The 15,452-nt window shown below is 33.1% G+C and overlaps 2 protein-coding genes across 8 annotated transcripts; one reads left to right on the top strand and one right to left on the bottom strand.

The window, feature by feature from the left end:
• Positions 1–6,998: 6,998 nt before the first annotated feature.
• On the top strand, positions 6,999–11,680 carry LOC107483081 (uncharacterized). Of its 7 annotated transcripts, none has more exons than XM_052260838.1 (9): positions 6,999–7,244; positions 7,349–7,385; positions 8,074–8,823; positions 9,388–9,576; positions 9,720–9,811; positions 10,187–10,246; positions 10,349–10,418; positions 10,526–10,729; positions 10,858–11,680. In XM_052260838.1, the coding sequence occupies exons 3-9, from the start codon at positions 8,119–8,121 to the stop codon at positions 11,248–11,250; spliced, it is 1,713 nt and encodes a 570-aa protein (XP_052116798.1). In that variant the 5' UTR covers positions 6,999–7,244; positions 7,349–7,385; positions 8,074–8,118; the 3' UTR covers positions 11,251–11,680. The 7 variants fall into 7 exon arrangements, with proteins under 7 accessions (XP_052116798.1, XP_020995636.1, XP_015959179.1 ...); XM_021139977.2 differs by having other exon boundaries at positions 7,935–8,823; XM_021139979.2 differs by having other exon boundaries at positions 7,043–7,058; positions 7,935–8,823.
• Positions 11,681–12,301: 621 nt separating this feature from the next.
• On the bottom strand, positions 12,302–13,877 carry LOC107483011 (coatomer subunit zeta-2). Its single transcript, XM_021141418.2, is given in 5 exon segments — positions 12,302–12,594; positions 12,687–12,771; positions 13,126–13,203; positions 13,326–13,473; positions 13,700–13,877. Coding segments are annotated over 5 exon segments (549 nt in total). The 3' UTR covers positions 12,302–12,534.
• Between the last annotated feature and the right edge of the window lie 1,575 nt (positions 13,878–15,452).

Genomic DNA, 15,452 nt, shown 5'->3' with positions numbered 1-15,452 from the left:
GTTTATAAATTAAAAACCATAAACAGGGTAGGTTATCTAAGGTTCTTATTTCTAATTCCTTTCTAACTTAAGCCCTAATTTCCGCCTTCCTCCAATCCTCCAAAACTCCAGTGCATAGACAAGCAATACAAACAAAGGAAACACAAGTAGGATAATATAGTAGGTAGCAAATATAGCAGGTAAGCATAATAATCACATAGGCAAGTCCAATTAATGCAAATCAAACAAAACACACATATGCATATGATGTATGTCTGCCCTATGGCTAATGATATCATCTATCAGTTACATAGCCAACTTCGACATGTCTTGGTAGCTAACCGTGGATAGAAACACCCATTGCAGAGCAAGTGGGTCTGAGCCACAACCCCCATGCTACTACCCGCTTAACCTAGAGCAAGTGGGATAACCATTACTACTGCTACTACCCAGGCGGGTGTTTAAAGACTCAACCTGGAGCAAGCGGAATAATCCACTACTGTTGCTACTATCCAGGCGTCACAATCACTGACCTGGAGTAAACGGGACGAACCACAATCCTTACTACTTCCCAGGTATCACAAACATACATTCATTTAATTTTAATCAGATAAACGATTTTTCCATCCAAATTAACTAATACAAAACTTTCAAAAAATTCTCATAAAATTTCGGCAGCACATCCCCTAAAACTCGAACTTTGCCACTAGGGGTGGAAAAAGGCTAGGCGGCTTGCCAGGGGCCTGCAGCCTGGCCTGTGTTTGGCCTGACCTGGCCTGGCCTGTTATAAAATAGGTACAAATCCAGGCTCTTTTAAAATCCTTAATACATTAATAGGCCAGGCCCAGGCTCAGGTGCTGATTCTCCTGTTGAAGTATGTCAAACATGACCTCTGCAAGTACTTGCAGGTGCTGATTCTCCAGCTGAAGCATGTGATCCTTTCTCCTAGAAGCCATTCCATATTTAGGGGCATCCCTGCTAGGGGTGGAAAAAGGCCAGGCAGCCTGACAGGGGCCTGCAGCCTGGCCTGTGTTTGGCCTGGCCTGGCCTGGCCTGTTATAAAATAGGTACAGGCCCAGGCTCTTTTAAAAGCCCTAATACATTAATAGGCCAGGCCCAAGCTCACTAATTAGCCTTATAGGCCTGTCAGGCCTGCCTGTGCCTGTTAAAATATAATTAAATATATAAATAATTATTTATTATTAATAAAATTATGAGATATTTTAAATTTATTATATTTTATTATAAATATTTTTGTATATTTTAAATATGTTAAAAGTTTAAAATTTTTTATAAATATTAAATATACGACATATTACATATAACTATTTTTATTAAAAAATAATTTTTTAAATAAGATTTTCATTTTTGTAAAAAAAATTATCAGGCCTTTTAACAGGCTTCAGGCCAGGCCAGGATGAATAACAGGCCAGGCCTAGTACTTTATAAAGAGCCTATAACAGGCTGCAGGCCAGGCTCAGGCCAATCAACTGTATGACAGGCCAGGCCTGTTAAGAGCAAAGCCTGGCCTGTTTCCACCCCTATTTTCCACCCTCCTCGGGTCCCATACGTACATACATACATACATACATACATACATACATACATACATACATACATACATACATACATACATATATACATACATACATATTCTACGATTCTCCACAATCTATTCTCATCATCATTTACTATCAATATTATTTATCACATTCATTATCCCTTTCAAAGCTCATTATTATAATTCAATATCATTCATCAACCATCAATCATTCTCATCATCATTATTCACAATCATTAATAATCAATAATCATGCATTTCAACCATCCACTTAATAATTTCTAACAATGAGTCACTAAACCTTAACCTTCTATATCATACAACTTATCCTATGGTCATCTAGCCTATATTTTTACGAAACATTATATATTATCTACGAGAAATCAAAACCATACCTTGGCCGATTCCTCCTTAATCTCGGAACTCCTGAAAAACCTCTCCTTTCACAAGCTCCAAGCTTCCAAACATCAATTCCTCAAGCTTAATCACCTGGATTTCATTCCAAACTGCCCAATTGAATTCCATATCAACAAGAACACAATCTAATTCATACAATATCACTATAATCATCATAGGGTTCACTAACTCGATGATTCACAAGGGTCTAATAGTTTCTTACCTTATTTACTGATTAATTGGACAGAACCTAGTGAATATCCACCGCTAGAGTACTCCAAAACTATCAAAATCACAAAATCTCTCAATTTCAAAACCTAAATTATGAAAATGAAAGGAAAGAACTGAGAATGAAATCTCAAACTTCTTACCAAATTATTTGGGTGATTTTTGTAGAGAATTTTGAGATGAACGCGTGGCCGTTGACGGTTTGTCAATCAGAGCTATGGATTGAAAGTTATGGACGATTGAATTTTTAAAGGTGAGGTTAGGGTTTTTAACGCGATTTCTCTATTCTTCTGTGTATCCAGGGTGAAAAATGATGAAGAAAGCCAATTTTGGGAGTTTTATAGGTGGGCTTTGGACTTGGTTTGAGTTTGGTTCAACTGGTTTGGTCTGTTGGTTCGATTTTGGGCCAAAATCTTTAAAATTAGTGTAAAAATTCTTATTTTAATTATTTCTACTTCATTAAACTATAAAATTTAAGTTTCTAATTTTTTTAAATAATAATTAATTTATTGGTTAATTATTTACTAATTACTCATGGTTTACACATATCTTTTCCAGGATAATTCATATCTTGTGCATGATAAAGGCTGGAGTTTGACTAAATGATTGATTCTCCATCTAAAAGGTTCAATTGCAAAAGAAGTAAATCATATATTAGCAAATGTACTAATATGCACAAACACATTTTTGCTTAATCAAAAGCAAATTAATGTTACCTCACTTAGAGCTGCCTTTTTCTTTTTCTTTGACTCATTTGCGATATTTTTTTCCATATTCGATCTCAGTCTATTCTTGGGATGTTCTCTTGTTCTAACACGTGGGGGACTTTGAAGGTCGTTAAAATCATTCAACGTAGCATCTTCATGAGATAACGAAAATTTACCTTTATTTTTCGTTTGATATTCTTGCATTTCACCCACATTATCAAAAGTGCGGTGCTGAATTTCAGTCAACTCCTTAGATTCTGCAGAAATTCACAAATATTATACGAGCAAAACACCAAATCATCAAATCTCTTGCTTCTTGTCTCCAATAAAGGCTTGTCTTGGCTGCTTTTGATATGTGTGCCCCCTCTTTACGTTCTCACTCCAGTGTTGCAATATATATTTCGGTGCCATTTTATCTACTCGCTCAAAACTTAAGGCACTCAAAGAATGACGACACAATATACTCCTTGACCCAAATAATAAGCACTCGCCTTTTACTTCGCATGATATCACTTGATATGTAAGAAGAGTTAGAAACATGTTCTACAACTTCATATGCCGTAAAACCTAGAGCAGATTACGTTGATCTTGTGATGCAATTTACATTTCCTCTAAATTGTGTTTGAACTTCCCTGAACTTCTCATGAGTATACACATGTTGAAATTGAACCTCTATTGATGATTTTGTTGCACACAGTATGATAGTATAAAAATCTGCAGCATCAAATTCTCTCTCTATGCTCTCTGCTTCATAGGCAATTATCATATTGCTTCACAAATTGAATCAATGAGCTATTGCTATAATAAACTTGTTAAAAAAAAGCATGCATACTCTCGCTCTTTTGTGTGTTTCTCATCCCAACTAAAAAATGGTGATCAAGATAAACTGAAATCTATAAATGATGATCTTCAAATAGCTCTGCAAAATGGGACAGAATTAAAAAATCAGACACAAAATGAATCGAAAGTTATAACAGTTTTCACCGAAAAATAACAATATCAATTAATTCGAATGAAACCACGGTTACCTAAAAGCCACTTATTATCTCCAATACCATACTTCATGAGAAAATCATTCTAATTTTTGTCAAATGCATCTTTTGTAAACGAGTTCTAAATAATATGACTCATCTCTTGTTCAATTTCTTTGTATCTTTTGTAGCCATATTTAATTTATGTGGAATCTTCTTCATAATATACCAAATACACCATCTATGAATTATTGTTGGCATACAGATCTCAATAGCCCTTTGCATCGATACACATTAATCGGTAAGAATTTCTTTTGGTACCTTTCCTCTCACGCAATGAAGTCAAAATTCAAATAACCATTTGAATGACTGAATATTCTTATTTTTCATCAAAGCACATCCAAGAAGTGTCACTGATCATGGTGATTCACACCAACAAAAGAACAAAAAACCAAATTGTACCTACAATGGACAAGAGAAGAAAAATCCATTATGAACAGAAACTAGTTGCGCGTATGAACCAAATACTATATTAAAAAGAACTGAAGCTAGAACGGAAAAAATTACCTACTTGTGTTATAAGTCGTATCAAATGAAACAACATCTCCAAAATACTCATACGTAGTCCTGCTTCTTGCATCAGTCTAAAATGTATTTTTGATAGAGTGATCAACTTCAAGATTAAGCTCATAAAAGAAATTTTGATTCTTCTCTTTCATTCTTAATAAGTACTTCCAAAATTCTTTGGCATCATCTTGTTTAGAAACATTCTGTACTTCCCTTGTAATGTAATTTCTCATATCTTTTTCAATAAAATTTAGTTTACGATGACCACTCACTGCTGCTACAAATGACTAATATGTTTTACTCGATCTAATTCTGGCTTCCTCTTTATTTTCAATGGTACGACGCACAAACATGCTTAGCTACCTATGTTGTTTAAGCATCTCTGCTCGATCTGAACAGCATGGATGTGAATAACAGGAGTGTGAATGATTCAGAACAACTTTGAAAATTATTCAAAAGACCAACGTCCTTCAATACATGTACGTAGATCCTAGCTGGACAGTTTATGTCGGCTGAGAGATTTATTTTCAGAGTTTGAGATATCTTGGATTTTCATTTTTCCTCTCTACTACATGTAATTAATTGATTCTTAATTTTATCTCCTTTCCAAGTGGTGTTTCTTATTTTCGTAGAAAAATCAGCAATTTTAGAATAATCTTTGTAGAATTTTCTAGCTTCTTCAAGTGTCTTGAAAGTCATCCCAACCTTTGGGATAAATTGTTTATTAACAACACACCTAGACTGCAAATGAACCGAATATCCTCATAACAATACCATTGTGTAATAACAAATTAACCGAAAATTATGCATTCTATAAATTCAGAAACTCCTGTATTCTGTCCAAATTCAAATTCATAAACAACATTGATTTTAGCAAAGAAGAATGAAATTATTCACTATCACTTTATTCAATTGCATTAGCTTCCATTCCATTCCATTCAATTCAAAATTGTTGAAGAATGAACTGAAATATTCTCATAACAACACCATTGTGTACTAACAAATGAACTGAAAATTGTGCTTTCTATAAATTTAGAAACTCCTGCATTTTATCCAAATTTAAATTCATGAACAACACTGATTCTAGCCAAAAAAGAATAAAATTATTCATTATCACTTTATTCAATTGCATTAGATTCCATTCCATTCTATTCAATTCAAAATTGTTAAAGAATGAACCGAAATATTATCATAGCAACACCATTGTGTGATAACAACGGAACCAAAAATTTTACATTCTAAAATTCAGAAACTCCTGCATTCTATCCAAATTCATTATCACTTTATTTAATTGCATTAGATTTCATTCTATTGCATTCAATTCAAAATTGTTGAAGAATAAAATTAGATAAAATTAATAACGATCCAAACCTCGTCCACTTGAGTCGATTAAGAAGAATAATTCAAATCACCCCGATTCAACTGATTTGATCTTGAATCATTAATTGTTTTAGAACACACAAAATTTCAACAATTTTAATTACACTATTTGATTTAAAAAAAATGCAAATCCAAAATTTGAAGAGAAAAAGAATAAAATTCGAAGAGAACACAAAAAAATCAAAGAAAAAAAACAAAAATTTAAAAAAAAAAGAGACAATAATTAGAAAAAAAAAACACAGAATAAACATAGAAGAAGAGAATGTTACATTGAAAAGAAACGAAGAAGAGGAGGTTTAGGTGAAAAATCTGTTATAAGTGGCACGTGACTCTAAATCATTTAGTTAGAGTTGATTAGTGAAATCACTTAAATACAAAGCATTATCGTATTCCTTTTTGGATCAAGACAACATATATTCAAAAAGGTTTTTTATGATTTTATTTATGATGTATCGACAATATAAAATATTTTATACAATTATATAATTAGATAACTATTCACATAATTAATATAAAATATAATTTTTTTTGTTGATGTGATGTTACGTAATTAAATACATATCTAAAATTATTTTACGTTACTAACGCATTAAAATTAAAGAGAAAAAACCATAAATTTTTTGAAAGACAACGAAACTCTCAAAAAAAAATCATTTCCGGCTCTTAGTATTTATTTTTGTGAGACTGATTAGTCTTTTTGTTAATATTTTTTTCCTGTATTAACAGAATAAATTTACATGACACGTTAAACTATTGATTTATCCGTTAAGAGTCAACTAGAATTGATAAAATTTTTCTGTTGGGAATCACATTATTTTTTGAAGATAATTGTTGGGATCGTTTAATTTTTTTATATTTTTATTATTTTTTAAAATATATTGATTAAATTTTTATATTTTTACTATTTTTTTAAATATATTGATTAAATTTATTATGTAAAATCGAAAAATATTATTAATTTTAAATTATTTTTATTTACAAAAATTAAATAAAAGATATATTAGAGATTTATTTGTTGTATAAACATGTTTCGAAAAATCATTAAAAAAATTAATTAATTTCATAAAATTAAATATTAAAAACAATTTTTTTTTTAATTAAGGGTCTCATGGTCTTTTGAACAAATTATTAGGGGATTCCAAAATTAAATTACAATAAAAATCCATGTAAAGTGTAAATTGCTGAAAATACAGATTGGTCCAACTCCTATCATCCATAGATGATGGAATCATGGAACATCCTGGACCAAGTTGTTAGTTGTTTGTTAGGGTATGAATCTGCCAATGAAATAAAATTACTCATTCGTAGCTGCTTCGATGAATCTAGCTTTAAAGTTTATGCATTAACGTAATTCATATCCATAATCACTCATCAAATTAATCAAAGCCACATAAAGAGTGGAACAGAATATGGTCATTGCGCATGGCACCCTCCAAATTACAATGTGCATGTGGCGTACGTTAGCAACTTAAACATCATTCTCCCTTTACGTGCGCAAGGTGCGCGTTTCTTTGCTTTCATATCAATCAACTATATTCTTAAGCTCACTTTCCTTTCAGGATTCGGAGCCACTTCGCACTTTCATCTACCTCTTTGGTACGTTCCGTTTCCATTTTTTATTTTTTTTATATTTTTTATATATAATTTTTTGTTTTCGTTTTTCTTTATTGTTTATTAGATTGTTAATTCCTTGTCTTCTAGTTGCCAATTTGTTGTTTTGTTTCTATTTTTTGAAGCATGATTTGAATTGGTGCGACTTTAGAAGAACGAACGAGAAACAGTTATTGGATGAATAGGTTGATTGATTCATTGTTCAAGCAATAACATTACTAGTTAAAATAAATGGTTATGGTTATGCCTTTCTGGTGGAATTAAGAGGGGATTTGAATTCTGATCAATAAATACACTATGCAGTATCAACAGAGATAATGTAGTTTGATATGCTGGAATCTAACTTAAAAAGTATACACCTAACCTAATCTAATGTACTATTATCTAAGCTGGAGCCTTGAAGTTCTGCTTATTCTTGTGCTTTCGCCGATAAATTCTGTTTGATAGTTCTCTAAGATAGTTAATTGCTCAATCTTTCTTTGATTTTAGAATATCCGACTGTGCTATATTTAAAACAAACATCTTTCCCTTCAGTTTGAGGATTGCAGCATTGATTTATAAATAATCAGTGGGGTTGCTGTTGGTTGTCGAACCCATGGTTGAAATCAAAAGCTTTTCAAACAGCATGTTTTGTGTAGAAGTTTGCTCATACAAGAGTGGTTTTCAAGTATAGGTCTAATGTAACTTCGCTACATTAGCTTCATGAAGAGCTGAGAAAATGAGTTACATGAAAGACCAACCACGTTCCTCAGTAAAACACCAAAAATCAGAAAGCAATAGCACCTATAATACTGGAGAATCCAACCCTGGAAATAACCTTTGGACAGATGGGCTTATTTGTGCTTTCGAATTTGTTCAAGGACGAAAAAAACCAATTAAACATAGGTCCCCATTGAAGATCTCAGACAAACTAAATTTGGATGTTTATCAGTGCAAGAGGTCCGGCTCTTCAGAAGGTTTAACACATGCTGCTTCTGGCAGGGCAGATAAAGATAATCTCTCACATCATTCATCTGTAAATTCCTTGAGGGACAGTTCGCTTGGTGCCTCCGATGATGACAAAGAGAGCCAGGTTTCTCAGGGTGGCCAATTTAATGCTGCAGGAAAATACGAGGGTGGTCATTGGGTACCGATTGGATGGAAAAGAATTGTGCAACTTGTTCAAACAGTTCAGGTTGATGCAGACTGGGGTTATCATCAAATTGAAATCGAGGATCAAGAAGATGAATTAACTGTAGCAGATTTGGCAGCTCCTTATTGGGAGTACCCAGCTGGGCCTATATGGTGGTGCCATGTTTGTGCAGGTCATCCCAATGTTGAGACTTGGCTCATTAATGCTAAATGGCTACACCCTGCTGTTAGTTTAGCTTTGAGAGATGAAAGTAAACTAATAAGTGAGAAGATGAAACACCTTTTCTATGAGGTACGATGCATTTTCAGCATTCATAGCTGCTAGCAGTAATGGTGTAATTACTGGTAACCTTCTCTTGAATTACATGCACTATTATACCAAGGGCATACGAGGTTGTGTATATACAAAATGTTCAAAATGTGCCATTGATTGAACAAATAGGATGTGATTTTAGTATCCTTTTGTGAAAATCTACGTGTTGTTGAGATATATCTATATATTACTACTGTATACAAAAATAAAGCATGACTAGAAAAGTTCTACAACTGAAAACAAGTATTTGGTATATGAAAGTTGCATGACATGATCTTCAAAAAGGTTACTTTTCTTCCCAAAAAGTAAGTCGTTTCCTTTTGCATATAGTTCAATATGATTTGAAATGAAATCTTATATCTTGAATTTCTTTACTTTACATTATGTTAGAGATTAACCGAGGTAGAGAGTAAATCAGGAACCCTTTCATGGTATATAATATAACATTTACAGCAAATTGACAAAATTCATGTTTCTCTCTAAAATTAAGTCCTGGACTAGCGTTTAACTCGATGTTTGATTAGAATTTACTCTTCTATATAGGTCCCAGTCAGAGTTGCAGGAGGGCTTTTATTTGAGCTATTGGGCCAATCGGCAGGTGATCCTTTTAATGAAGAAGATGACATTCCAGTTGTCGTTAGATCTTGGCAAGCACAAAAGTTCCTATTAACTGCAATGCATATAAAAGGATCAGTGTCCCGGATAAACGTTCTCGGTATCACAGAAGTTCAGGTTGTTCTTGCTAGAATTTTCCTTCACTGTGCTTCTCTTCCATGTTAATAACATTTCTTATTTAATCAAAGGGATAAATTACTGGTTCATTGTATGCATTAGTTTGGAAATATGTAATTCACTCAGTGCTGCACTTTGGTTAGGAGCTTCTTTCTGCTGGAGGATATAACATGCCAAGAACAGCGCATGACATTATAGCACATCTTGCATGCCGTCTTTCTCGGTGGGATGATAGGTAACAGAACTTTCTTTGAATTATTATTTTATTTTATTTTTATATTTGTTGCAGAACATAATTGATTTGCCCATATGAAGCAATACATGTGTTGGTGTCATGCATTCTATCTTTCTAGCCTTTACTATGAGATCTTCAACATAAGTTTTCCTCATTTACTTTAAATATTAAACCTATGCCATCATAACTTAGTAAAAGAACAGATAAAGTCCATGTTTAGCATCTAATCAGTAAAGCCATCCTTGTTCACCTTTCTCTTTTGTAGAACTTCTGCTTATGTGGGTATAATCTAATGCAGTTATTTTTCTATTACTGCATTTTATATAATCTTCAACTCATGTAATTCTGTTTAACTTTTCTTGTTTAGTTTTTCAGGTTATTCCGTAAATCTATATTTGGGGCAGCAGATGAGATTGAACTGAAGTTTATGAACAAGTACTAATACTAAAAGTTTGTTTCAGTTCCACAACTTGTCTTTACACTAAGTTGTTTATTTTATTTTTTATTTTTTATTTTTTTATTTTTTCCTTTGGCTAGGAGAAACTATGAAGATTTAAATCTTTTTAGCGTAATTTTAAATCAAGAAATCAGAAGGTTATCAAGACAGGTATGCCGATTCTCACTTAGCCTAGTTACGTCATTAGAGGACTCAAATGATTTTATGATTTGACAGTTATAGTCTGAAGAACCCTCTGACTACTGTGTTCCATGCAGGTTATCAGAGTGAAGTGGTCACTCCATGCAAGAGATGAGATTGTCTTTGAGCTTCTCCAACATTTGAAAGGAAACACAGCGAAAAGCTTATTAGAAGAAATTAAAAAGAGTACAAGGGAAATGATTGAGGAGCAAGAAGCAGTCCGTGGACGCTTGTTTACCATTCAAGATGTTATGCAGAGCAATGTGCGAGCTTGGCTGCAGGTACAACACCTCTGAGCTTTCATTTAAGATGCTTCTAACTCTCAAGCACTGCCTAGTAACATTTTTGCACAATTTTCCATATCTTTAATATGATGATTTTTTTAATCCACTTAAACATATCTATCCAGGATAGAAGCCTTCGGGTGACCCATAATTTAGCTGTATTTGGTGGTGTCGGTGTTGTCCTTACCATCGTTACAGGGTTATTTGGGATCAATGTTGATGGAATGCCTGGGGGAGAAAACACGCCATATGCATTTGGTGTCTTCGCGGCCGTCCTTGTCCTTTTAACAGCGGTGCTGATTGCGGCTGGCTTGGCGTACCTTGGCCTGAAGAAACCTATTAATGAGGGCCAGGTTGAGGTTAGGATGCTTGAGCTTCAAACACTAGTGAAGATGTTTCAACATGAGGCAGAGACTCATGCGCAAGTCCGGGGAAACAGAAATGTGTCCCGGAATAACTTGCCTCCTACTTCCAGCGAAGGTGTACATATTGATCCGGACTCTCTTCTCATACGATAGAAGATAATATGATTGCTCAAGCATGTTTTGACATTACAACAATTTAGACTTTGGAGGCGACAAGTTTTTCCAAGTCTAAAGTTGAAAAGGCATGAGTTGAAAAAGCAGTTCTTGAGCTCTAATCAGAAACATGGCAGGATGAGAAATCTGTGATTAGTTGATGACTATTTAAGGAAATACTGTTACTGCCACATTATTCTCAAAAGGTTGAAATTCTTCCAAGAGTATACTATTCATCAAAACCAGATAAATAAAATTTCCATATAGATCAATTTTTTATCTTTCTGGAGAACAATGATTATCTTTTTTGTTGTTTTCTTTCATTGAAGATGTAGTTAAGGGGATACGTAGAAAGTTTCTGTTATCAAACAGTGAAGGGAAGTGAAAAATACGATACTAGTGAAAATTTATACTTTCCAGTTAGTCAAATAAAAATGACCCATTGCAAATTAGCATTTTTGAACTTGTTATTAGCACGTTAAAAAATATAGTTTTACTATGTCATCGTAAGATCTAACTTAAACGCCAAACTTTTTTATCCAGCAACATTTTATGTTTGGGAAAAAAATGGGATAAAAATGTTTATAGATTGTTACTTCTTTATCGATGATGCCACTCATCAATTATATTTATTGAAAAAGTATAGGTAGACAATGAAAATTTTATTCAATCACTATGAGAATGGAAATGAATCCTCTCCAGTTTTTTCAACACTTGAGAAAATGAAGTGTGATCTCTCATCTTTAATTTTATAAGTGGGACAAAAAATAAATATACTAGAGAGAAAAATAAAGGGTTAGATTTAACACTAGACACCATCCAGTTTTTTTTTTTTTTCACCAGAGAAGATCCACTCACGTAAAAATTAATTAGAATGAAGAGTAAATTAGAAAAATTACATACATAAAGTATATCTATCTATAAAACTTTTTACTACCAAATATAACCAACTCCAATGAGTTAGAACTAGTATGAACAACAAAATTCATTTAAACGATATATTCACAAAAATATGCCAACAAGAAGAACTTGTTCCAGCAAGCAGAGTTGGTTATATGAAATGTCCTTTCATAGATGTAATGGGTAGGTGAATAAACAAATGTCACATGAATAAGTGTTTAAAAAGAAGAAAAAAAAATAGAACTATATTCTCATGCAAAGTAACTTTTCACAGCTCAAGCGTCATCATCATCCAGGTTCAGAATACAATAACAAGTGAGATTCTTATAAACGTTTCTAAGAGACCAACAGACATGTTTCCTCCATTGCGAAAAACCATACGGATCATTTAAGTAGGGATCTTGTAAAATGCTCCCTTGCTGTGGCAAATGCTTGAGTTAGTGTCTGCAACAGAATGAAAATCAGTTAATAAAGATTGAATTTCATTTCAATGATCAATATTCTATTCTGGTAGTAAAATGAAATGTGAATGGTACCTGTTCAGACAGAGGAGCAGCAGAATCTATACTATTACTTGCAACTTTCCCAGCAATAACATTTGGATCAGTCTCAAGAATGATGCTGCACAAGTCATTAACACAACAATTGAGTGAATCATATTTAGTCACTTAAATCTAATGGTATATAAAATTAATATAAGCTCAATACATGACAAACTATTAGTGTATAGAATTGAAAAGTATCATGACAAACTATGCAAGTTCCAAATTGTGGTATTTATGTTCCTTCCTAGCAGGATAACACTTGAAATATGGTTTTCGAATTTATGACTAAATCACCATTGCAATTATTAACTGCATATGGGAATTTTACTCTCTGGTGTATCATATGGCACTTTTAGTCTGTAGTTTGGAAGGGAAATCTTAACAACAAACAATCAAAAAGATATAACTATCATGGGAAACGCAAGCCTACCCGCCATCCACAATTTCATCAATGCACAATAGGATGAGATCCAAATTTTCAAGAGCTTCCCTCTTGTCCACATTGCCTCTGAAGGAGAAAAGGAGGGAAACCCAGTAAAATCAAGGACTAGTATGCAAATAATGATAATCTCTAGTGCCGTTAGGCGTGTATGTACATGATAGATTACTATTTAAGTATAAGAAAGCAACCTGAGCAGAGTGCCAACGGAATCAAAAAAAGCTGTAAGGACTGTGGCTAAGATAAGCTCGTTTTCGTCATCTCCTCCAGTAACAAAGAAGTGAAGGTCTTGAACAAATTTGTAAACAACAATGTAATTCTCTAACATTGCTATCTCAGCTGTCAAATGGGAAAACCAATAATGAAAACAAAAGTGAGCTCAATACATCCACAAAATGATGTCACATACAGAGTAGCAATTAGAAATCCGTTTCGAATCACAGGAAGATTTTAACAAAACATGAAAGGTTATTGATCCTAGATCATGGTATATGACAAAATCATTTGTGATACCCCAGAACATTAAAGAAATGCTGCGATTCTTGTGAAGGAATCAATCACTCACCCTCAGTGCGAGCATTGGTCTTCTGAGTCTTGGTGAATACAACTCTCTCGAAAGCCTCCTTTGCAGCATTTGTTGGCCAGTCATCTGAGAAATATTTGACCGCTACACGCTTCCCATCGGAATCCAGAAGAAGGATGTTCTTCACAGAAGGGCAGGCCTCCTAACAAAGAGCACACATTACAGAACGAGAAGTCAGAACTTCCCTTACAGAAGAAAATAACCATCTCAAATTTTACAACATTCATAGTTGTTTTTGTTTTCTTTTTAATCAGAACCTAGAACTTTGCTTTCAAGGAGCCGAAAACACTTGATTCAAATTATAAATTAAATCTCTATGTTTTTTTTCTTTTGCAGACCAAATTGACAAGGTTCTTGAGTCTAAGATGAATTGTATAATCTTTTATGCTTTGATAACTTCATGGAGCAGAAGCATGATGAACATCACTTACAATGCAAGCAATAAAATTTCCAAAAAAATGAAAAAAATTATGCACGAAATCAAAATTAAAACATCCCCATCCCCGTTCTCCCCATACACACACACAGCAAGAACACCAACAAAAAAAGAAAAGACTTCTCGCGGATTGCAAGATGAAAAATGAATCGAATTGTAGGTGAAATTAGATGTGTGTAATTGTGATCAGAATGTGAAGCGAGACAGAGAACAATGGAAGCAAATGGAATTCATGCAAAATGCAAGCGATGAGATCTGAATTGTTACAAAGGGGAAAAAAAAACTGAAATTAAACTGAATTGAAATCGAATTGAGTTGAGAGGGAGAGAGATTAGGAGAAGAGAGAGAGAGAGAGAGAGAGAGAGAGAGAGAGAGAGAGAAGAAAAGACGGAGCTGAGTTCTTCGTTGAGGTGTGTTAGTGTCAACTGTAGTTTCCTCTCGTTCTTCTCAGCTTCCTTCGTTTCTTTCAGTTTCAACCTTTTCTAACACTTCAATAGTAATATTGTAATAATACTAATTAATTGTGCCAAAATAAAAAGATAAAAAAATAAAAATTTTGCAAGGAAATAATTTTTTGACAAAAATGTTACATATAAACTAAATTAATTATAAAATTAGTGCTTATATATGTGTATATTCTCTTCAACAAAAATGTTATATATAAACTAAATTAATCATAAAATTAGTACTTATACATGTGTATATTCACACGCGTAATTTTAATCTTTAACATTTTACCATTTCAACAAACAAAAAGTTTATCTACTAAGTTTTTCATCTTGAATTTCTATTGATTAATAGTACTAAATTTTTTTTTCATGGTATCTCCCAACTCAACAGGTCACAGACTAATTCGTCGTGGTACTGAACTCTATTTAAAGATTTGTCGCTGATCAATGGGTTGTTATATATGCACAAGGCGAAATTCGAACAGTACTAAATATTTTATTCTTTTTTTTAAACAAATTACTCTATTATTTTTTGAATTATTAATTCCTCAAAAGAATATTAGCATATTCCTATATATAACAAAGGTTTCCTTGGATAATAATATCAGAAACGTTTATAACCTCCGAAGATCATAAAATGGTTTTAAATAAAGGTATGATATGTTATATTCTTTTAACAAAGTTGAAAGTATATTCTGATTTTTTTTCATTATTTAATTTGTAGGAATTACAAAATTTCAAGGACAACAGTAATTTTACGGGGGCAGTAGTGTGAGTAATGTTTTCTCATATCTCAACTTAACCTTACAATTTCATGGAATTGTCCAAATCTATACGTATCCACTCATTG

The sequence above is a fragment of the Arachis duranensis genome, chromosome 4 (genome assembly GCF_000817695.3).
Source record: "Arachis duranensis cultivar V14167 chromosome 4, aradu.V14167.gnm2.J7QH, whole genome shotgun sequence".
NCBI lineage: Eukaryota > Viridiplantae > Streptophyta > Magnoliopsida > Fabales > Fabaceae > Arachis > Arachis duranensis.
Note: the sequence above shows the minus strand (reverse complement) of the source record. Positions and strands in the feature narration are given on the sequence as shown.

Excerpts from the sequence above, each read along its gene's own strand:
- LOC107483081 (XM_052260838.1), top strand. The coding sequence starts at position 8,119 with ATGAGTTACATGAAAGACCAACCACGTTCCTCAGTAAAACACCAAAAA. Across the intron at positions 8,824-9,387 it reads TGAAACACCTTTTCTATGAG|GTCCCAGTCAGAGTTGCAGG; the intron begins GTACGATGCATT and ends TCTTCTATATAG. Across the intron at positions 10,730-10,857 it reads ATGTGCGAGCTTGGCTGCAG|GATAGAAGCCTTCGGGTGAC; the intron begins GTACAACACCTC and ends ATATCTATCCAG.